Consider the following 23,575-nt stretch of genomic DNA (forward strand, 5'->3'; position numbering starts at 1 on the left):
AAGTTTCACACTCCTCCTCCAATCCCCTCTTTAGGGAGAGCCAGTATGAAGCTGGGAAGGTATCCTTCCAGACTAAGATGTTTTTTTTACATAATATGGTAGTCAAATTTTAAATTTTAAAACCAGAGAGGTTTTAATTTTGGTTTGTGATACACACCTGGAGTCAAAGCCAAAACACGTTCTAATAAGCACATAGAGCCTCTGAATTTCATTACTCTGGAAGAAGAAAAGTATTTTTCAAAGATGCTAATGACCAGCAATATGGCCTATTTCTTGTTCTTAAATGTTTCCCCAAATGTCATTACATGAAACTGGAATATGTGTGACTAGGAGGAAGTTCCTGGAGGACAATCCAACCCTTCTCCATTACTTCATTCTACTGTCGATGAACCATAATGTCTATTTCTGTCTGGTCAAAACAGAAAATTACTCTTCTGGAATTTGGGATGTTTGCCTTTTATTAAGTTACAGGTTTTTTCCAGAGTTAAGTATCCAAATCCTATATGGGCACTTGTCTATCGGAAGACACTTTCTATCTAATGAATTAAAGAAGAAAATGAGATTAAAACTATTCTCATTTAGTTATTCAGGGACCTCATTAACCTGTAACCATGAATAGAATCTACAATTCCAACTCATAGCGTGTGGGACACACACATGTTCCTGGATTCAAGCATGTGTTCCTATTTAAACTGCTGGAATGTATATAGGGCTCCACAAAGAGTGATAAATATTAGCAAATCTTCTAAGAATGAAGGTCCTTTATGACCACATATGCTGTGTTTTGATTCAGCTTTTAAAATGTCTGAGTCATACAAAGCTGAACCGTCTGCTTTTTACATTTATCTGCAAGTTAAAGAACAATGAAAAAAAAAAAATTCCTTCCACAAATATCATCTATTTGTCCGATCAGGCCAACCCAAGACAAATCTGAGATTTCTGCTCTGTCCTCTGTTTTCTTCCCCTTGTGGCAAGCCTGCCCTAGAGGAAGGCTGGGCATTCCGAAATGCCCAGGTATTAAGGACAAGTTGGATATTAACCAATGTCAGATACTGCCAAGTCAAAGGCTTCAGGCATAGTACATAAAACTTCAATAGCCTGACCCTAAAGCAGGGATGGAAAACTGTGGTCTGGCACATTCTATTTGGCCTACATAGCATTTTTAATTTTTTAAAAATTTTAAAGCCCTTTAGGATAGCGTCCCCCACCCCACCCCTTTAAAAGAAGGTATTTCATCATATAGGATACTGTAGCTCACCTTGCACTATGAACCCCTCGTATGTTATGTGCCAGGCAAATGTTTGGAGTATGAGCGCCACATAAATTTTTCCACCTCTGAGCCTTCTTACATTCTGGGTCTTCGCCTAGAATGCCTTCCAACCCACCAAGCCTACCTCCTCACATGGCTAACGTCCACTCTTCTGAAGACCTCAAGAAGTCCTTCCTAATCTCCTAAAGTCCCAGTTAAGTGCTTAATCCTCCATGGCCCCAGACTCTCCTGCTATTTCTGTGACGATATCACCAGACACCAGACTAATTCCTTTAGGGCAGGGATGATGCCTTGCTCATTTTGGTCTCTCCAGTGTGTAGCACACAGCAGGTGGTAAATAAATATTTTCAGAATGAAGAAATGGCAATATAAGCATCAGCTCTGAAAATATTTGCTTTTAATACTCTTGGCAGAGAATGCAGATGAATGATGAAGTTGACAAAAAAAAAAAAAAAGAAAAGAAAGCAGATCACACAGAAGTCAAGAGAATAAAGAGCCTTGTAAAGGCCATGTCTGATTACACAGAGGTGTTTTCCCAAGGCTTGATGACCCTCTGCAGCAGTATTGAATCTCATCCATAGTTGCTGCTATATTTTCCCTCTTCCCTTCCCCTAAGGTACCCTACATGTTTGTTCCTACACACACTTTCTAGACCCCAAGAGCAAAGACACAAACACAATAAAGCCAAATAAGTAAAAAAAAACAACAACACATAAACTAGAATCAATTTCTCTGAAACAATAGGCATCTTCCCTTATATAAGACAGCTATTTTAAGAAACTGAGCTGATCAGAATTAGTCAACTGCTCTTCATAGTTTCTCATACTCATTGTTTAATCAGCTCCACTCCTATTTCCCTTTGCTATATGTGATGGCACACTGTCTTCATTGAAGACCAGAACTTTCAGAGGACACCCGGGGACAGAAGTGACCACGGCTACTGATTGTGAGCAAGTAGGTCGAAAGGTACATCCCGCCCACAGTCATGCTTACTGGAAATGAGGAAAGCTGTGAGGGACTCCTCCTATGTTTGGGGAAGAGCAAAAAAAGGGAGCAGCAATAAAAGAAGATAATCAGGACAGTATACCTGGCAGCCCTCCTGGTCTCCAAGTAAAAACCTCATTAGATTTGCCCAGAAGGAGCCTTTTTAGAATGGTTAAGTGACACACAGCATCCCACCCTTACCTCGCCCTGAGCATCTCCGGCTATCTTATCAAGAACGAACCTATTCCCTTTCACATGGAAGGGGAACGTTCGGGGGTTTCTACTGAGATGGGTATGGGTATATTTCTCCTTAATTATCACCAAGGCAGGAGTAAAAAGCAACTTACCTTTTGAAAAAAGTCTTCCCCACTTTTGCCTTTTCCTTCGGCAGCAGCTGTAAATAAAAATGTATACATTTAAAATCGTTCCTTTTTTGCAACCTGTGTATTCAAAAACTCTCAAGTATCAGGTAGGAGAATCCAGAGGTAAACAAGATGCCATTCTTGTTCTCCCAAACCTCAGTGTCTGCTAACAGGCCTCATCAGGGATATGAAAGGAATAAAGAGTAAAACACTAGTCCAAACAATTATACTTCCAGCTCCTCTTCCTGTCTGAAAGACTCACACATCTCTTGTCACACACAGATGAAAGGAATCTCCTTTCATAGTTAAAGAACTATATGAACAAACGCTACCACCAATATAATCGGCAGTAGTGCTCTCAGCACTTCCTGTCTGTAATCAATCCCAGACCTGAAGCTGCCTGTTCAACCGGGGCTCAGAGAACATGGCCTGCTGAGCTGGGTCAGTTTTATACTGTGCAATGACTATATTCTCTACTTGGATTTCTGACGGCATTATATGCTACTTTAATTCACTCCTTCATTGGCTTATATAAAGAGGGGGAAAAACACATCAGAATTAAATGGTAATGGTAACGTCACAGACAACAATAAAACTTCATGTGAGATTACTTAAAAGGTCACTGTATTTGAACAGTCTTTTTATATCTAAGAGGTAGCCTATAAACACAGGACAAACCCAGCTCTTTATGTTCAAACATCTTAAGATTCTGTGAGCATTTTTTTATCTGTGGAGGCAGAGGTGGGAAATGTGACTAAAGGGAGAGAGGGGATTTTATCTTGCTTGCAATAGCCTCAAAGTGCATCCTTCAGAGGATAAACACCAAATGGGCCTCAGATTCCAGTGCAGAAGAACAGGGATTCACTGGAGAAGCCACCCCGGCCTGGACAAAGAAAGGAGCTGGAGCAGTAACTCCTGGAACTTATTAAAATGATTAAAGACCCAAGAAGTAAGGCAGGTCATTCTGTTTGGTGGAGGACTCAAAACTCGAAGAAATTATCTCTACCCTCAAGATAATAACAATATTATAAATTATTTTTTCACAGGTTTAATGTCACATTTAATAGGGGGATAAGGACACATTTGTAATACCTTAACCCAGTGGTTGGCAAACTGCGGCTCGCGAGCCACATGCAGCTCTTTGGCCCCTTGAGTGTGGCTCTTCCACAAAATACCGACTTCTGCGCATGGGCCACGAAGTTTCAAACGCACTGTACGTGCGCGCCCGCAAGTGGTATTTTGTGGAAGAGCCACACTCAAAGGGCCAAAGAGCCGCATGTGGCTTGCAAGCCACAGTTTGCTGACCACTGCCTTAACCAATAAAGAAATTAAAGATAATTAAAAAATAAATAAATAAATGACAAGACATCTACAATTTTGGGATATGTTTTTATCAATATGTTTTCATCCAAAAAAAGAGAGCGCAGAGTACAGGTCTCCGTGCTTACCAAGGGCAATTTGAAGGAAAGTATGAAAACAGTAGCTAAAAAGATAAAGAATTAAAAATTGTATTCTAATGTGTGGCAGGCTAAGTAACACCCCGTAAAAATGTTCATGTCCCAATCCATGGAACCTATCAATATGTTACTTTACATGGCAAAGGGTATTTTACAGGTGTGATTAAATTAAGAATCTTGAGATAGATTACTCTAAATTATCCAGGTGGATCCAATGAAATCACAGGGACCCTTACAAGAAGGAAGAAGAAAGCTCAGAGTCCAAAAAAGCAATGTGACAATAAAAAACATACAGAGAAGGGTGTGTGACGACAAACAAGAGAGGTGAAGAGGAGAAAGATACAGGTATACTATGCTGCTGGCTTTGAAGATGGCAGAAGGGGCCATAAGCCAAGGACTGTCGGCGGCCTTCAATAGCTAGAAAAAGTAAGGAAATGGATTCTCCTTCAGAGACTCTGCAGAAAGCACAGCTCTGCCAACACCTTGATGTAGCCCAATGAAACCCATTTCAGACTTCTGATCTCCAAAACGTAAGGTAATAAATTAATGTTGTATGCCACTAGTGGTAATTAGATACAGCAGCAAAACACTAATACATAATGCCAACAGCATCTTAACTTTACTTTTTGCAAAAATACACCATCAACAGCATGAATCAAGCGCACACATGGACGTGAGCATTTGAAGCACATATTTCCACAGAAAGATTTTTTGTAGTTAACTCTACAGATTCTGACTTTCTCTCCCTAACTTGGAAATGTATCAACATTAAAGCTTTTACAGACAGAACTCATGAGACAGAATTCAGAACACAGAATTTAGAACACAGAACTTAGAACACAGGGCTTGGAAGACAGGACCAAGAGAGACAGAGCCTAGGCACAGAACCTACACAGAACGTTCTCTAGAGACAGAAGAACTTCGCTGGCGAGAGCATGCCGGAGGATCCTGGACCGGGACTGGCCTCAGAGCCTGGAGGCAGAGCCTGGCGAGAGAGCATGGCAGGGGATCCTGGACTGAACCTGACTGCAGAGATTGGCAGGAGAGCCTGACTAGAACCTGGTGACTGAACCTGATTGGAGAACCTGAGCAGAACCTCTCTGGAGATCGAGACCAGAACTTGGCTGGAGATCCTGGCTAGGCTGCTGATCAACTGAACCCTGTCTCCGTGTCCTTCCTTCTTTGCCGACTCCGTCCACACCTTTGGGGACCCCTGGACCTGCTGGGGTTGGACCCCGGCATCTGGCGCCCGAACAGGGACCCCTAGGTAAGCGCCCCGCACTCGGGACGGATAGGACTCCACCATAGGAAAAGGGTGGATAGTCTTCGCCGACTCCGTCCACACCTTTGGGGACCCCTGGAAAAGGATTCCCCTAGGTAAGCCCCCCCCCATTGAGAAACCCCACACTCAGGACGGATAGGACTCCACCAGGGTGCTACAGACCCCCCTATAGAGGATAAGTAGGGTAAGAAGGTGGATAGTACAGAACTTAGATTGAGAAGATGTGCCTTACTGAGTCCAAAGAAAGAAGGCTCTGTATTGATTCTTAGATTGAGAAGATGTGCCATACTGAGTCCAAAGAAAGAAGACTCTGTATTGATTCTTAGATTGAGAAGATGTGCCATACTGAGTCCAAAGAAAGAAGACTCTGTATTGATCTTTAGATTAAGAAGATGTGCCATACTGAGTCTAAAGAAATAAGACTCTGTATTGATCTTTTAACACATATGCTTGCTAGCAGAGGAATTAAGGTTACTCCCAGTCAGACAGAACATTTTATACAAGAAGTATGTCCATGCTTTTCTGAGGAAGGAAAGGTAAATGTAATGGCATGGGAGAAGGTAGGCCCAAGGAGCCTTATCCTTAACCCCACTGCAGCCTTTCTACCCCGGGAAAGTGCAGGATTGGCAAGCTCTCCCTGGGGTGATAGATCAGGACTCAGATAATAGCGGAAAGCGCCAATCCTATTCTTAAAATGGATATAAGAGAGCATTTGAGGTTTTTCTTTTTAATGCCTGCTTTTAAAAAATAAAAAAGGGGGAATTTGCCGGGAGCCAGTCCATCCTTGCTGTTTCAAGGGACCTGGCATATATAGCATACGGTTCTTAATATGTTTGCTCCCCTTAGCGCTGTGTGTTTTAACCAAGGTCACCTCTCCGAGAAAGGTTGTTTCCCCAGGTAGGGATTTTCCCCTGAAGTTAGGGAGGGAATAAAACCTTTTAACTAAGTGCCAGGCGGGTAATTAATCACTTTAACTACAAACAATCATGCTTAAAGCTGCATAATCTTTACTCCCTGGAATGGAGATAAGAAACGCCCTAACCTTTGTAATAGAGATTGATAGGATTGAATCAACTGGTATAAATACAGATGTAACAAGACAGAAAGAGACAGAGCTTAGGACAGAATTCAGAAGACAGAACCTATGCGGAACCTGGAGATGGAGGAGCTTCGCTGGAGAGAACATGGAAGGGATCCTGGACTGAACCTGACTACAGAAATTGGCTGGAGAACCTACATAACCTGGCAATAGAACCAGGCAAGAGAACCCAACCATGCTGATCAACTGAATTCTGCCTCTGTGTCATTCCTTCTTCGCCGACTCCGTCCACACCTTCGGGGACCCCTGGACCTGCTGGGGCTGGACCCTGGCAATTGTGGAGCAGAGACAAGCCATTCCTACGCACCATGCCTAATTCCTGGCCAGGAGGACCTGTGGACATATTAAACTGACTGCTGTTTTATACCTTTAAGAGATTTGCTACTCAGAAATAGATAACTGGAACAAAATGCATATGAGCTTTCTCTTAGCAATAATCTGTAGGAAATGTATAATTTTATAACCTTCACTTTTTTCCACTCAGGCTTTTATTGGTCACCAATTATTTAACTTACCAAAAGTATAAGTTAGCCCTAGCTGGTTTGGCTCAATGTATAGAGAGTCAGCCTGCGGACTGAAGGGTCCTGGGTTCAATTCTGGTCAAGGGCACATGCCTGGGTTGCAGGCTCGATCACCAGTAAGGGGCATGCAGGAGGCAGCCAATCAGTGATTCTCTCTCATCATTGATGTTTCAATCTCTCTCTCCCTCTCCCTTCCTCTCTCTGAAATCAGTAAAAATATATTTTTTTGAAAGTGTAAATTAAATAATAACAAAGAGTCCATATTTAACCTGGATATCTGGACATCGCAGCCAACTGAGAGACAGCTACTTATTTGCTGCAGCCTAATTTCCTCATCCACAATATAGTGATAATAACATTTACCTATAGGGATTATGGTGAGGATTAAATAATGTGTCACACAATTATAAGTGACACAATGCCTAAAAGCTGATTTTTTGAAATGTTTTATTTTTCTTATGTAGTCTTCATACCTACCACTTTTTTTACTGCATTCTGTCTTTAAAAGTACAAAGATATATTACCAACTTTTAGTCCTTCAGCAGAATGCCATAAAAATAGAAACTTTTAATATTTCCTTAAATGAGAACCTCAACTCTTTCCCCCTGTATAAGCTGAGAACATACCATCCTACATTATATATGTGCTTTTTATTTCCCTCCAGTCTTAACATTTGAAAGGGTATCTGGTGAGTGACATAGAAGTGTTTTGCTATTATTATTACTACTTTCCACTTATTGCTATGAAGCTGTGTTCTATTGGCTTCTGACTAGTGTTCAACTTTATTAAAGCAATTTTGAAACTTGAGTTTCTAGGCAAAAAAAAAAAAAAAAAAAAAAAAAACATTAAGAGCCAATTTTAAGAACAAAAGCTTACTCTTTCTAAATAAACTAGCAAATGTGGTTGATCCTAGCTAAAGGAGGTCACCCAGGCAAGGTAAAACATCAATACCCAAAACTAATGATACAGACTTATTATTAAGTGCCTTGGAGGGACTTCAATTCTGCTACCTCTTGGGCTGTCTTTATCTCTAAAGCTAAAAATAGTTTAAAGGGGTCTAATATATAACACAATTGCATGGCAATGAACACTACATACCAGGACACAACATTTTGAAAAAATTCTAGTGACATCAAGGAAACTCATCTTTGAAAAGAAATTTTAGAATCCAAGGTATTTTCAAAAGCCTATGAAGAAGGAAGGCAGCTAATCACCCCTTTCACCCACACAGAACTCTTACACAACTTGGAATTCGTCAGTTAAGATTTCATGATACAACTATATTTTATTACAGAAACCTCCTTTAGGACACTTATTTTGTTCATGACAAACTCATTATGTCACAACCTTGAAATGTCCCTTCATTCCAAGTCTGAACAGACTTCATAGAATGGCCTTTCAATCCCAGAATGAATAAAAAGGGGGGAATTTCCTTAGTTAGACCCCAGCTATACTTAACTTTGTTCCAGAAAAACAACTAAGATTTAACCAGAAACTTGCACCTTTTAGCAACCTTATGATTTGAGGGGAGCCAAATGGCAAACTCTTTGGCACCAAAAATTGCTGTTCTTTTTTATGCCAAACTAGGGGCCCGGTGCACGAAATTCGTGCACTGGGTGTGGGGCGGGGGGGAGTGTCCCTCAGCCCAACCTGCCCCCTCTCACATACTGGGAGCCCTCAGGCGTTGACCCCCATCACCCTCCAATCGCAGGATCGGCCCCTTGCCCAGGCCTGACGCCTCTGGCCTAGGCGTCCGGCCCGGGCAGCGGGGACCCACAGCTGCAGCGGCCCCGCGATCGTGGGCTCTGCTTTAGGCCCAGGCAAGGGACCCCTAGCTCCTGGGACTGCCAGCTTCGACCGTGCCCAGCTCCCATCGCTGGCTCCACCCCTACTTCCTGCTATCACTGGCCAGGGCGGAAAAGGCGCCTGATTCTCCGATCATGGCTGGGGGGCAGGGCAAAGGCGGCCCCAGGGCCGCCTATGCCCTGCCCCCCAGTTCTTAGCTCCCCCCTGGGTTTCCGATCACTGTCAGTGGCAGGGGGCTTCTTCCTGCTTTCCCTTTTGCCTCCCTGCATTGTGCCTACATATGCAAATTAACCGCCATCTTGTTGGCAGTTAACTGCCAATCTTAGTTGGCAGTTAATTTGCATATAGCCCTGATTAGCCAATGAAAAGGGTATCGTCGTACGCCAATTACCATTTTTCTCTTTTATTAGTGTAGATGTGTATGTCTGAGAAACTCCAAATGTGAGCCTATTTTCCCCTAAATCCTGAGAAGTATCCATTTCCCAAGACCACAAGTGCCCTTGTAAAAGAATCTGGTTGGATTCATGGTTAGATCACAGGTACAAACCATGGCTGGTCCCAGTCACTGGAGCTTTGCCGGGAGTGTTCTTACCTAATTCCCAGGTTCCCAGGTCTCCTGCCGGACTTTCACTGACCACACTCAAGCAAAGCTGTCAAGCCCAAAGAAGCCAATCAAGGGAGAATAATATTTCACCAGAGTATTCTCTCCCCACAGACAGAAATCCTTTTATGCTCAAATATGAAAGTGCAATTCTCAAACTTACTCTAAAATCTTTAATATCAAAATACAAACACTGAAGAAGTGAGAGACTGGGAGAAAGGAACTTGGGGAACATTTTTTTTTTATAAACTTAGGTATTTTTTTTCTTTTTTCTTTTTCTTTATTAAGGTATTACATATGTGTCCTTATCGCCCCATTGCCCTCACACACCCCCACTCATGCCCTCACCCCCCTGGTGTCTGTGTCCATTGGTTGGGCTTATAAGCATGCATACAAGTCCTTTGGTTGATCTCTTCCCCTTAACACCACCCTCCCCTCCCTTCCGAGGTTTGACAGTCTGATTGATGCTTCTCTGTCTCTGGATCTGTTTTTGTTCATCAGTTTATGTTGCTCATTATATTCCATAAATGAGAGAGAGCATGTGATATTTATCTTTCTCTGATTGGCTTATTTCGCTTAACATAATGCTCTCCAGGTCCATCCATGCTGCTGCAAATGGTAAGAATTCCTTCTTTTTTACAGCAGCATAGTATTCCATCGTGTAAATGTACCACAGTTTTCTAATCCATTCATCTGCTGATGGGCACTTCAGCTGTTTCCAGATCTTAGCTATGGTGAACTGTGCTGCTATGAACATAGGGGTGTATATATCCTTTCTGATTGGTGTTTCTAGTTTCTTGGGATATATTCTTAAAAGTGGCATCACTGGGAGATCGGTCCATTTTTAGGTTTTTGCGGAAACTCCATACTGTTCTCCACAGTGGCTGCACCAGTCTGCATTCCCACCAGCAGTGCACAAGGGTTCCTTTTTCTCCGCATCCTCGCCAGCACTTGTCATTTGTTGATTTGTTGATGATGGCCATTCTGACAGGTGTGAGATGGTACCACGTTGTCATTTTGATTTGCATCTCTCGGATGATTAGTGACTTTGAGCATGTTTTCATATGTCTCTTGGCCATCCTTCTGTCTTCTTTCGAAAAGTATATATTTAGGTCTGTTGCCCACTTTTTGATTGGGTTGTTTATCTTCCTTTTGTTAAGTTGTATGAATTCCCTGTAAATGTTGGAGATTAAACCCTTATCGGTGATAACATTGGCAAATATGTTCTCTCACACAGTGGGCTTTCTTGTTGTTTTGTTAATGGTTTCTTTTCCTCTGCAGAAGCTTTTTATTTTGATGTAATCCCATTTGTTTATTTTCTCTTTACTTTCCATGGCCCTAGGAGCTGTATCGGTGAAGATATTGCTTCGGCATATGTCTGAGATTTTGCTGCCTGTGGATTCCTCTAGTATTTTTATGGTTTCCCATCTTATGTTTAAGTCCTTTATCCGTTTTGAGTTTATTTTGTGTATGGTATAAGTTGGTGGTCTAGTTTCACTGTTTTGCATGTATCTGTCCAATTTTCCCAACACCATTTCCTGAAGAGACTGTCTTGACTCCATTGTATGTTCTTGCCTCCTTTGTCATATATTAATTGAGCATAGTGGTTTGGGTCAATTTCTGGGTTCTCTAGTCTATTCCATTGGTCTATATGTCTGTTCTTGTGCCAGTACCAGGCAGTTTTGAGAACAGTGGCTTTGTAATACAGCTTGATGTCTGGTATTGAAATCCCATCTACTTTGTTCTTCTTTCTCAGGATTGCTGCAGCTATTCAGGGTTGTTGTTTTATTCCAGATGAATTTTTGGAGAGTTCGTTCTAGGTCTGTGAAATATGCCGTTGGTATTTTAATGGGGAGTGCACTGAATTTATAGATCGCTTTGGGTAGTATGGACATTTTAATGATGTTGATTCTACGAATCCATGAACACGGTATGTTCTTCCATCTGTTTATGTCTTCCTCTGTCTCTTTTTCAGTGTCCTATAGTTTTCCGAGTACAGGTCTTTTACCTCCTTAGATAAGTTTATTCCTAGGTATCTTAATTTTTCTGGTGCGATGGTAAATAGGATTGCTTTTTTAGTCTCTCTTTCTGTAAGTTCACTACTGGTGTATATAAATGCCATAGATTTCTTGGCATTAATTTTGTATCCTGCTACATTGCCAATTTCATTTATTAAGTCTAATAATTTTTTGATGGAGTCTTTAGGGTTTTCTATGTACAGTATCATGTCATCTGCGAATGACAGTTTTACTTCTTCTCTTCCAATTTGGATGCCTTTTATTTCTTCTTCTTGTTTGATCGCAATGGCTAGTACTTCCAGTACTATGACAAACAGGAGTGGTGAGAGTGGGCATCCCTGTCTTGTTCCTGTTCTTAGGGGAAATGGTTTTCGTTTTTGCCCATTGAGTATGATGTTGGCTGTGGGTTTGTCATATATAGCTTTTATTATGTTGAGGTATGATCCTTCTATTCCCACAAACTTAGGTATTATTTAAGATGGTCATTTTACAGACTCAAAAAAGAACAAAGAAACGTTCAATCTTTTATTCCACAAATATTTAAGTCCCATTCTGGAGAATAAAAATAGTCAAGACCGTGACCTCATTTAACTACAACCTTGGCCCATATATCCAAAGCCATCCAACCAGTGAGATAAAGCCAAAATTAAAATTCAGTTCTACTGACAACTTTCCCAAAGATCTTTTCAGTCACAACTCTACCCAAATTAAACTTAATAGAACTACAAGTTAGCTATTCTCACTCTAGCCGGTGCACTAAAAAGTTAGTCATTCTACTTTTAACCCAACACTAGAATGAGGCAGCTAATGATAGGTCTGAAGAATAAAGGTTGCTTCTAGACAGTCCACTTGAGAATTGGATTGCAAGGAAAAATATGAGGTATAATATCTTAATTCAATGGCTTTCTCTTCAGTATATTTGGAGGTGGAAATGTTGCCTGTGAAATGAGCCAACCCATACTTGATGTCATGGCATTCCTTGACCTTTGAAGTCTGATTATATTCTGTGGTGTAACAGTTCTATTGAGTCTTCACATTCCCATACACTGATACATCCTCATCTTTTTTATTCCACAGTAACATGAACACACATAATGATTTAGCAGTCTTTTCCTAACTGACTTTACAATATGACTTCTGCTTGATGTTCCAAAATTTAATCGTTTGATTATATAAACCTTGGATTATTCTTGCCAATGAAAGCAATTGTCTTTATTTTCATGACAAAGAGTAAATTATTTCAATACTACTGAAACATGGCTTCATGGGTTGTGCAGGTAAAGCATTTCATATTTTTAGCTGAACAATTCATTTTTTATGTTTATTATAATTTCTCCAGTGCTTTGCCATATTTTATTTCATATTTTTGCTTCACAAGAAATATGGGATGGCAAAAGCAATGGCCAATAAAAACAGCAAAAGTTGAAACAGGTGTAAACTATTACAGTCCCCCAAACTACAGGGGCAAGTCTAGTTAATTACTGAATTAAAGGGGGGGGGGGGGACTCAATGTTAAGTTCTTCATAGGCATATGGAAACATGTTTAAATGTCCCTTTCATTCTGAAATGCTTTTCCATTATAACATCCTATGCTTTACAAAGCCAAATCAAAAAACACAGGACTATGCATTTCATATTTAAAGCATAGTATAGAGTATCTTTCAACATTCCCTTGATAAGCAATGGGTTTCTTCACCCCTGTAGAATTTGAGCAGGAAAAAAAAACAAGTTCAAACTATAAAAAATAATTGAGAAATAAATCTTCAAATCTGTAAAGATTCTGGGCATTCCTCCCTTTTTTTAAACACAACCAAACTAAGCACATTTGTAACTAAGAAGGCTGCTCTGCCTTAAGGTCACCTGAAAGATAAATGTGTAATCATTAGGTAGCCTGATTCGCCTGTAAAAATATTTTACTGAAAATTCAAAACATTCACTTATGGTATCAATTTAATCCATGTGCAAAAGTAGCTACGCCACATATTTTATTTTGCATATAGTTCTGTTTTCAGAAAAGTTCCCTAACAATTTGTCCCATTCTACTGAAAGAGGTACCAGCAAAAGATGCAGAAGATGTAGTGTCCACATACACCAAAGAACTTTTATGTTCATCAATTATATCTAACACTCTAGACCAGCCGTGAGCAAACTACGGCCCGCGGGCTGGATCCGGCCCGTTTGAAATGAATAAAACTAAAAAAAAAAAAAAGACCGTACCCTTTTATGTAATGATGTTTACTCTGAATTTATATTAGTTCACACAAACACTCCATCCATGCTTTTGTTCCGGCCCTCCGGTCCAGTTTAAGAACCCATTGTGGCCCTCGAGTCAAAAAGTTTGCCCACCCCTGCTCTAGACTGTGTGCAAAGCTCTGAGAATTGATTGAAGAAATAGTAGATATTAAGCCGATTTTTAAAGTTTCTTCAATTTGCGATTAAAATCATTCAAATGTCCTAACCGCCGAAACCGGTTTGGCTCAGTGGATAGAGCGTCCGCCTGCGGACTGAAAGGTCCCAGGTTCGATTCCGGTCAAGGGCATGTACCTGGGTTGCGGGCACATCCCCAGTAGGAGATGTGCAGGAGGCGGCTGATCGATGTTTCTCTCTCATCGATGTTTCTGACTCTCTATCTCTCTCCCTTCCTCTCTGTTAAAAATCAATAAAATATATTTTAAAAAAAAAGTGTCCTAACCAACTGAAGAATACTTTCAAGGATAAACTTGAGTAGTGTCATCTGACTGTTGTATATATCACAGTAGGCACTTGGATTCTCAGACTTCATCTTTCCAAAACTTCCTACCTGCCTCCCAGAGTCCACTGTGAACATATCACGTAGCCTGTTGAGAAAAATCAAGAAGAAACAGACAAAAATAAATATAATTTTTAATAGTAGCTGGATATGTAAGAATGGTTTTCTTCTTCCGTTACTTTCTTATTGTTTTATATTTGCAGTGAAAAAGAAAACCCCATGTTCAAAATTGTTTAAGAAACTATAAAACAGGATGCACAGAATGATCTCCTCAAAACTATGTTTTAAATATGGATGTGTGCATGACATATAGTGTATATGTTAGAGAAAAACTACAAACACAAAACGTTAACAATTGCTATTTGAGTGGTTAAATTACTGGGTCATTTATCATATCTCCTTTGTATTATCCAGAATGCTTTAAATAGATTGAACTTTCTAATTAGGAAAAAAAAGATAAATATCATTTGAAATCCTTCTTCCTATTTGAGAGTGAACCAAAGTTTACCACTACTGGTTTGTCACAGCATCACTTTCAGTCCACAGTATGTAAAACAGCCCAGCAAAAGTCTGAAGGTCAAAGGTGGATGTAAGCTACCTAAAGAGGCAGAATGACTAATGCACTCTCCAAGATAAATAATGGATAGTCAATAAATTCGTACCGAGCATAGAACAACACAGACCCTAATTAAACTAGCCCTTTTAGACTGGAATACTGATTTTATGCCACTTGCAGTGGAGAAGTTTTAACAACGTATGCCTATAATAAGAAACTTCTAGTTGAAAACACTAAATAATCCAATATTTGGAAAACCTCTGTGATTCACAACTAAATTTAATAACCAAAAGACAGAGATATTCTCTAACATGCATAAAGCAAAAAGAGGAAATTTTTATGTGTACATTTCTAATTATAGATTATGTCAGCAATTTTCAGTGGGTGTGCTGCAAGAATGTTTAAAATATGCAATACCTGACTAGTCAGGGGCACTGACCTCTTTTCCCTTGGACTGTCAGTAAAAAAAAAAAAAAAAAAAAAATGACAACAGCCAACACAATAGCCATCTGGTATGAATGAATCAAAGTTACACTTACTTCTTTTTGTCAGATGGGCAAAAATTATATTTTTTGGTGTGCCACAGAATTTTAGTCATTAGTTTATGTGTGCCATGAGATGAAGAAAGTTGAAAATTGCTGCTCTAGTCTACCAGCTTTTAGTTCAGAGAGCATCTGTTACTGTCAAATGTAGGAAAAAACATAGTCCCCAAAATCTGAGAACATCTAAGTTACATTAATTGCTTCAAGAAACATTTAACTTGAACTTTTCAAGCAACTCTGGCTAAGAGTTTATTCAGACTTCAAACTTGTTGGCCTGACAATGAAGACTTCCTCACGGACTGATGACTCTAACACGCATCAATGAAATCTCATGCCAACTGATTAACAGAAACTTTGGTCATGTCAAATGTCTTGCTTTTAGAATTTAGAGCCTATTTCTTCCTAGATAAGCAATCCTTAAAGCACCACTTAGTCTGTCCTGGGGTCAAAAACACTTTATGACAACTCTGAGTATTTACATAATATTTATTTTTAAAATCAACACTCTTCTTGCTTTATCAAAAGCTATAGGGTGTCGAAGGCCTTCACTCAACTTAATGAAATGAATACCTAACACACCACAGTGAGCTTATGCTGGTCTTTTCATAGAGGTGCGCTGTCCAAAACAAAACCACTCACCACTTGCGGCTACTGAGATGTGGCTAGTCTGAATCCAAATGTGAAAAACATACTTGGTTTCAAAGACTTAGTACAGAAAAAGTAAAAAATCTCATTAATTTTTTTAACTATATGTTGAAATACTACCATTTTTATATCTTGGGTCAAAGAAAACTGTATTGTTAAAATTAATCTCACCTGTTTTATTTTAATTGTGATTATAAAATGTTTCATTACAGTTGTGGTTCACATTATGCTTCCATTGTACAATGTTACTACGAGAGATAACTTACTGAGCTGTTACCCAAAGAGGATTATAAAGATTCAAGAAGAAAGTATTGGAACAGGCTACAAAGGACTGAAAACAAGGAATATTTCGAAATCGCAAGAGTCAGCAGCTGAAACCAAAGCTGTGTCTGTCTTAACCTCCTGGGAACATCTTGAGGGAGGAAGAAAAAGGTTGGTTGTTATTTTGAGAGGGTTATGGGAGGGTTAAAGAATTAGAGTAGTTTGAATAAAATATATAATGTTAATAACCATTTCCTTAATATCCAGCTTTGGCCCAGTCCAAAACCATGAAACTATTTAAGAGTTTATGTGGATGGTTATTTAATGGAATGAAGTTTATATTTCTTTTGTGTTTGTAATAACATGGCAATGGGGCAAGCCAACTTGTTTTAAATCAGAACCAAATGTGTTCCAGGCATGTTTCAAGTTCAGGTTATATGCAGAAAAATATGACAAAGCGGTCTGTTTGCTACTCTCCCCACCAGAATGGGTGCAGGGGTGGGAGGGTGTAAAGATATGCTTGCTTCCATCAGGAATACTCCAATTCAACTTAACACTAAAAGACTCATTTATTGATTCATTTGAACAAAACTTATTTAGTACTTGAGGCACACGATAAGAAGATAAAAGTTGTGAAGTCAGAGAAACCTGGGTTCCACTCTAGGTTTGCCATTTACTAGCGGAGTAACTTCCAACAAGTCGTTTAGCCTCCCTAAGGCTCTGTTTTCACCTCTAAAACATACAAATAAGCACTCTATACGCATTTAATATATGGAAGCCAGCAACCTTGACTTCAAAGAACTTATAGACTTACTCAACAGTAAGTGCTTTGAAGGCAGTAATAAAAATTACAAGACTAAAGGTTGAACATTACATGAGAGTCGCAGACACCAGAAATTCATAGGGAGCTTCTGAGCTGACTGCTTAAAGTGGGAAAGGACTGAAACATGGGGAGATGGAAAAGTAAATTCTGGGGAGAGAGATGGCTGTGAATACCCATGTCTGTCTGTCTATCTGTCTGTCTTTCCAAAACTTTAGGTTCCCTTTTATATGCCTCAGAGCACTTAAATTAGCACCGCTTCCTGAAGGAGCCGTAGGTACAGGACAGCAGAGAGGAAGGGGAGCCCCGGTGACTGAGGACAGGAATAACTCCGGTGGGCACACACTGATGCTTTACCCAAGAAAGCACCACTCCTGAGAGGGGTGTTTGGAAATATGTGGGTTGTTGGTGGTGGTGGCCACTGTCGCAGGATGCGTTTTGGAGGGTAATGGTGCAGGCATTTAGTGCCCATGGCCAAGGTGGTCACAGAATCCAGCTCTATAAGGAACTGTGCTACTCACTGTTGAGCAATACTGGTAGGGTGTTTCTTTTAGAAATGGCCTTTCGTCAATGAATGATCTTCCAAATAGTATGTATCTATGCCACTTCTCCTTCCTACACTGTCAGTGACCTACCAAATGGACCATTAATTCACATGATCTTTCCATACTCTTTTAAGTTGTCAATAAATTTATCACAAAATTAAACTCTTTTCATTGCACGCTCCCAATAGCTCCAGGTGTGCTTAAGCAAGCATTCTTTGTCCAACTGGATAAAGGTTCTCTAATACTCCAGTCGACTGCAGGCATGCCAACTTCAAGATACACTAAAAGAGAGGGGTGTGCTCATGAAAGAAGTCATAGTTTTGGGCCCACAGATTCCACCGAATTTTAATCTTTATGAGAGCCCAGGAATCTTCATTTTCATAGACATACCACAATTAAGCCTTGGGCATTGTGACATCACTGGAATCACATGGTGAGATCGATGCTTTATTTCCAAAATCTCCATCAAGTGGGCCTTCTATAACTCTAGCCAGCTGCCCATTGCTGATTATCACATTTCACCTTAACCCCAAGACTAGAGAGATACAACTACTCTGAGGCACGTAAAGGATTTAAATATGACAACATAAAACAATGTAGGCATTAAGGCCATGCCTGGGCTCTGGTTATCTATAATAATAAAAGCATAATATGCTAATTAGACCAGATGTCCTTCCTGACAACCTTCCGGATGAAGCCGGGCTGTGAGGGAAGCCCAGGTCCTGGGTGCCTACCAGCAGCCGGAGGGAAGCCCGGGTCCCAGGGTGCCAGAGGAAAGCTGGTGCCGGCAGCCGGGGGAAGCAAGGCCTACTCTTGCATGAATTTCATGCATCGGGCCTCTAGTTTACTATAATCCATTATAATTATGTCATTATTACAGCTAGAGAAGCTGCTTTTCAGTACTAACCAAAAAATGCAGTTACTGACTCACATTTTATTATTAAAACTGTTTCTGTCCCTTTCTAAACTTTGCTATACTCAAAGCCTGTCTAAAGGGCTAAGATAATAGTGGTCAGAGAGGACTTATTTCCTCCCCTTGAAAGGACCAAGTCTATGATCTACAGGTTTATGGAATGAGTGCAGATATGAAAAAAAAAAAAGGCAGCAGAAGTATTTGCTCAGAGAGATCTCACCTACGCTCCCACTGTGTCCTGCTTCCATAGCACAATTCAACCTTCTACAAAATGTGGTTTTGCATAATCACGTCACTAGAGATCAAGGCATCCTCATTCAGAAGACCTAGGAAAACATCTAGGGGAGCTCTGATTTCTGAAACTCAGCAGTTTGCTGCTAATAAATCACAAGCCTACTTTTATAAAATTAAGCAGATCGCCTCCTCTCGAGACATTTGGTTTGAAAAATGATAAACTCTTTGAGGGCTAAGCCATCAATTCTCATCTCTGAAACGAATCATTTGTTTTTGTTAAAGCTAATTGAACCCTAACATCTGAGTATAATTTATTCCATTTAAAGTTCTTGGTTTGTTAACGTGAATTCATTTTTCATCGGTAGGCAGAAAACCACCTTTAAATGTGGTTTTCATCTCAACAATGCTTGAAGAGTAATTTTAAGGTAATAGTCTTTGGCCTAGGATAAAAGTTGTAACAGATACCATTACCTCGATTTCCTTTCATAAAATATGTGTGTATATTTACGATGCAAAATACGGTAGTCACATTCTAAGCCATAGCTTTTTTCTTATTCCCAGAGTGGTAACTTTGGTTCAGGAATTACATTCTATCTCAATTAAACTGAATCTGCTATAAAAGCATAGTGGGCCTGAAAGTATTCATTTTCTTGAAAAGTTCCATCTTCTCAGCAGCTTTTTGCACTGTTTACTTTGGAAAGTTTAAACTAATTTTTCTTAAGTTCAAGAAATGAAATGTCTTAGGCCTAGAATATTCAGCAGTCTCAAAATATTCAAGTCTTTCTAACAAGCAATGAAAATTTCTTCTCCTGTCTGGGTTGAAAGTTAGTGATGTTCTGTCAAATTGTGAATGCCTGTGCTTGAGGCACCTTCCCTGCAATAAATGGTGTAAAAATTCTCTAGAATATCTTTCTGATTTTGCTAAATCTGTTTAGCCTAATTTCAGAAAGGTTTGAAAATACATTCTTGACCTTTAGTAGGTCATACACAACACGTGAATACATCCTTTTCTAAAAAAGCGTATATTTTCCAGAGAATTTAAAAGTTTTATATCAGGTAAAGGTTTCATCATTTATAATTTATATAATGATAGTAACCCTTTATATAAAGAAAAACTATTATTTCCATGTACTTGACCCACTAGTTCTATTTCTAAGAGACTAGGTCCTAAGAATATAATCCAAAACATAAAAGAAAAAGGGAAAACTATTGACACAAATATTGATGCAAAACATGAGAAAAGCAATATGAGAATTAAGAATTTAGATATAGGTGCTTATTCAAACATTTTATGGTTATTTGAAAAGATGATTTGCAGAACTTTAAAGTAGTAAGAAAAATTGATTATAATAAACTATTCAATTGAAAAGGAAAAATAAGGTATAATGTTTAAGTGGGTCATAAAACCATATGTGCAATATGATTGTAACTATTAGTCTTTAGATAAACACTCAAAAACTAAGGCCAAAATGTGTATGCTAAGAAAGAATATAATTATATTATGATTATATTTTCTTTATTTTCCAAATTTTCTTGGGATATAGCTACTCGGACCCATAAAAGTAAAAACCATTTAAGAATTTTTATCACTAAGTCTAATCATTTTTTTAAATATATTTTATTGATTTTTACAGAGAGGAAGGGAGAGTTAGAAACATCGATGAGAGAGAAACATCGATCAGCTGCCTCCTGCACACCTCCTATTGGGGATGTGCCCACAACCAAGGTATATGCCCTTGACCGGAATCAAACCCGGGACCTTTCAGTCCACAGGCCGACACTCTATCCACTGAGCCAAACCAATTAGAGCAGTCTAATCATTTTTTAAAGTATCTATTTGTGAGGAAATAAGGATTCTATGAATGTATATTTTCTCATACATCTAACCCCAGTAAAGTCCGATTTCCAAAGGATATTTCAAAGTCAAAATAAATATACAAAACAGATCTTGCCCAGATTCTTCAAATATCTACCCGAAGTAGAATGCTTGCCTTCTAGAAGGTCCTGCCAAAGCTACTCCCACCATGGTACCAGATAGCCTCAGCCTCCCCATTTCCTGGCCCTGAATCCATGAGCTCTCCCCGAGTGCAATACAGTGAGCTTAGCTGCACCTACTCAGAGGTTATAAACAGAACACTACAGCTGCAGGCTTCCAAATAAGCACCTTTTACAAGCGCAATCACAAGCCAACAAAAACGATTTTGAAAAATGGGGTGCTATGTTACATGCCTGTTACAACAGCAAGGGCTGGGAGTCAACTTCTCAAAACAGTGCTGCTGTATGAAGCAAGAGGAACCCCCCGCACACTCACACACAGAGACAAGGAGTGCAAAGGGAGGAGAGAAAGTTCACCGCCAGCAATTAGGAAACAATAACCTGAGCTTCAGGGGATGCATCTTGAAGTGATTCTTGAGCAACCTTTATCCAAGGAACTTCCAAAAATATAATGAATCACAAAATATAAAGAAATGCAGGTGTTCCCTCCCATCCCTCTTCTTCCAGATTTTGTGAAAAACCATCAGAACTGCATTGGGTAGAGTAAGAGTGTTGGTTGGGAGACAATCAGGTAACAACAGTTTGTGAAGAAGTAGTCTCTTAAGAAAATATTCTCTTCCCTATACCTCGCCTCCCCTTGAAATGGAGAGAAACTGGTCTCAGAATTTTTTTTTTTTTTCGGTCTCAGAATTTTTAAATGGAGATGTTCCTTGATCAAGCAGTTAACATGGATCGGGTACTGTGTCCAACCCTTTTCCAGGTGGGAATGAAAGGACAGGCAGAAGAAGAGGGACAGGTAAATGTTAAAAAAAAAAAAAAAATTCAGATGAATATTTTTTAAAATTTAAAAAATCAGCATCATCACAGGCTATCTCTAAAGATATTAACTCAAAATCTGTCCCCAACTTTCTCCACTACTCTCCTCCCTGAAAAAAAGACAGGAAAATGACAAAAGGCAAAGAATATTATCCTGACTTTAATCAAAGCTAATATTCAGCCACACATCTAAAACTGCATCTATTTCTCATCACAACGCCTAAATAAAGGACTGTGTCCAGATAAGGGCAATTAATATAATGAATGAGGTATTTATTAGAGCATATTTTTCCTCTAACAAAGCTTCTGCGGAAATTTTCTTTCCAGTAAGGAGAAGTTGAGGACATTATAAAATTACATTTATAAAATTATGGAAGGTATGAAGAGAATCCAAAGGTTTGTCATATTCTGGGAAATATATCCTATATATTCCAGAAAAATAGCACCACCTCATCTTGAGAAAACTTACTAAGTACTACTTTACATGTGGTTATCAAACCTATGAAATTTGATGGCAGAGGCTAGAAACAGAACTGGGTATTAGAATTCAGAGCAATTCATTCATTCCACAGTCCACAGAGGCAGGGCATGTGTTAGAAAGGCTGGGTGCCTGCAGCATGAAAGGAACCCTCACCTCAACTGCTGTGGACACATCAGCCTTTAGAAAATAACTCGCGGTGCCCAATATTCAGAGCACCCGGCAAAATAGTTATCTCGCGACATTTTATAATCTTCCCAACAGTGGAGCTTAACTTCCCATACTTTCCACCAAGCAACAGATAAGATGAATGTGCTTTTCAGTCAGGATCAAGGGAAGAGGCCCCATGCCATGCCCACCTGGAACTGAATCCTTCCTCACATTTGTTCTTATGACTCCACAGCAGGTAAAGCCATGTGAATGAGTGTGTGTGTGTGTGTGTGTGTGTGTGTGTGTGTGTGTGTGTCACGTGCAGAGTAGAATACAGGACGCAGAGGAGACATGGTGCCTAAAGATGCAAGTGTCTGCTTAGATCTTGGAGGGAAGGAAGAAGTAGAGGGGATCAAAGGACTAGAAAAGGCAAGCCCACTTTCAATCACGGGGAGCAGATCTGGTCAAAGATCAGTTTCTCTAAAGCAAAATTCTTTTCAAGTAAAATATTTCCCACTGATACCTAGCCGGGCATATGGTTATATTCTACACTTGTGCACAACCTCATTTTATTTTTGTGGATCATTTGCCAGGCAGGCGTCCTCCCTCCCCGCCCCCCGCCCCCCACCCCACCCCCCCCCACACACACACACACTTTTTTTAAATAGATTTCCTAAACCTAAATAAAACTATAAGATTGACAGCAATGGGAAAGAATCATAAATGCTCAGATTAAGTGGACTCATTTTTATCTTTTATTAGAGAAACAGAGCACTTTTGTTTAGGCTGTGGGTCAACCATTTTTTTAAAGTCTGGTGTGATTCCCAAGCCTCTTGCTTTTGAAGGAAGAGGGAAATACACTCATGTCCCAAAGCATCCGTCTTTACAAGGAACTCGAGCACTCTGCCGATCCCAGCCTTCCTCAGCGCATACACTTCTCGGCGGCCACTGGAACTGAAAGCACCAAAACCCCTTAATTAAGGAAAAATCTTTCAGAGATGCTCTAAATCAGGGAGAGATTTGTTTTTAATAGACGTCCTTATAATGAGTCATTCCATAGATAGAGAGCTCTAGGATGAACGCCAACAGCCAGCAGACACAACCCCTTAGCACAAGCAGGCCGTTCACATCCGTCAGATCAGAGATGTCACCACCCTGCTCTCGGCCAGGGAACGGGGTCAGCGCTGCATCCTTAGTCAGCAACTACACTGGGTTTGGAAACTCCACGGATAAGAGATGGATCTCTGCGTAGTAACAACAGCCCCAAACTCCTCAAAGAGACGTCTTCTGCTCCTCGCTCCAGCCTGAGACAATAAATTTAGCAGCGACAGAATAACATACCATCCATCACCCCCATGGATTGACGGTTGCTTGTTAATTCCAGGTGAATAAATAAAATGTTAGATTATTTGGAAATAATTATAAACGGGTGAAGATGGGAACAAAAGCTGTGGATAACGTGGTCACTAAG

At 39.9% G+C, this 23,575-nt stretch overlaps 1 protein-coding gene across 3 annotated transcripts in view; it reads right to left on the reverse strand.

Annotated features, from left to right (window-relative positions):
- Positions 1-23,575, reverse strand: part of BICC1 (BicC family RNA binding protein 1) — a 244,257-nt gene that overhangs the window by 162,051 nt on the left and 58,631 nt on the right. For all 3 annotated transcript variants that reach the window (XM_059662679.1, XM_059662678.1, XM_059662680.1), the window contains exon 2: positions 2,602-2,648. In XM_059662679.1, the coding sequence (XP_059518662.1) occupies positions 2,602-2,648 (47 nt within the window). The remainder of the gene's footprint in view (positions 1-2,601; positions 2,649-23,575) is intronic.

Source organism: Myotis daubentonii, chromosome 13 (genome assembly GCF_963259705.1).
Source record: "Myotis daubentonii chromosome 13, mMyoDau2.1, whole genome shotgun sequence".
Classification (NCBI taxonomy): Eukaryota; Metazoa; Chordata; class Mammalia; order Chiroptera; family Vespertilionidae; genus Myotis; species Myotis daubentonii.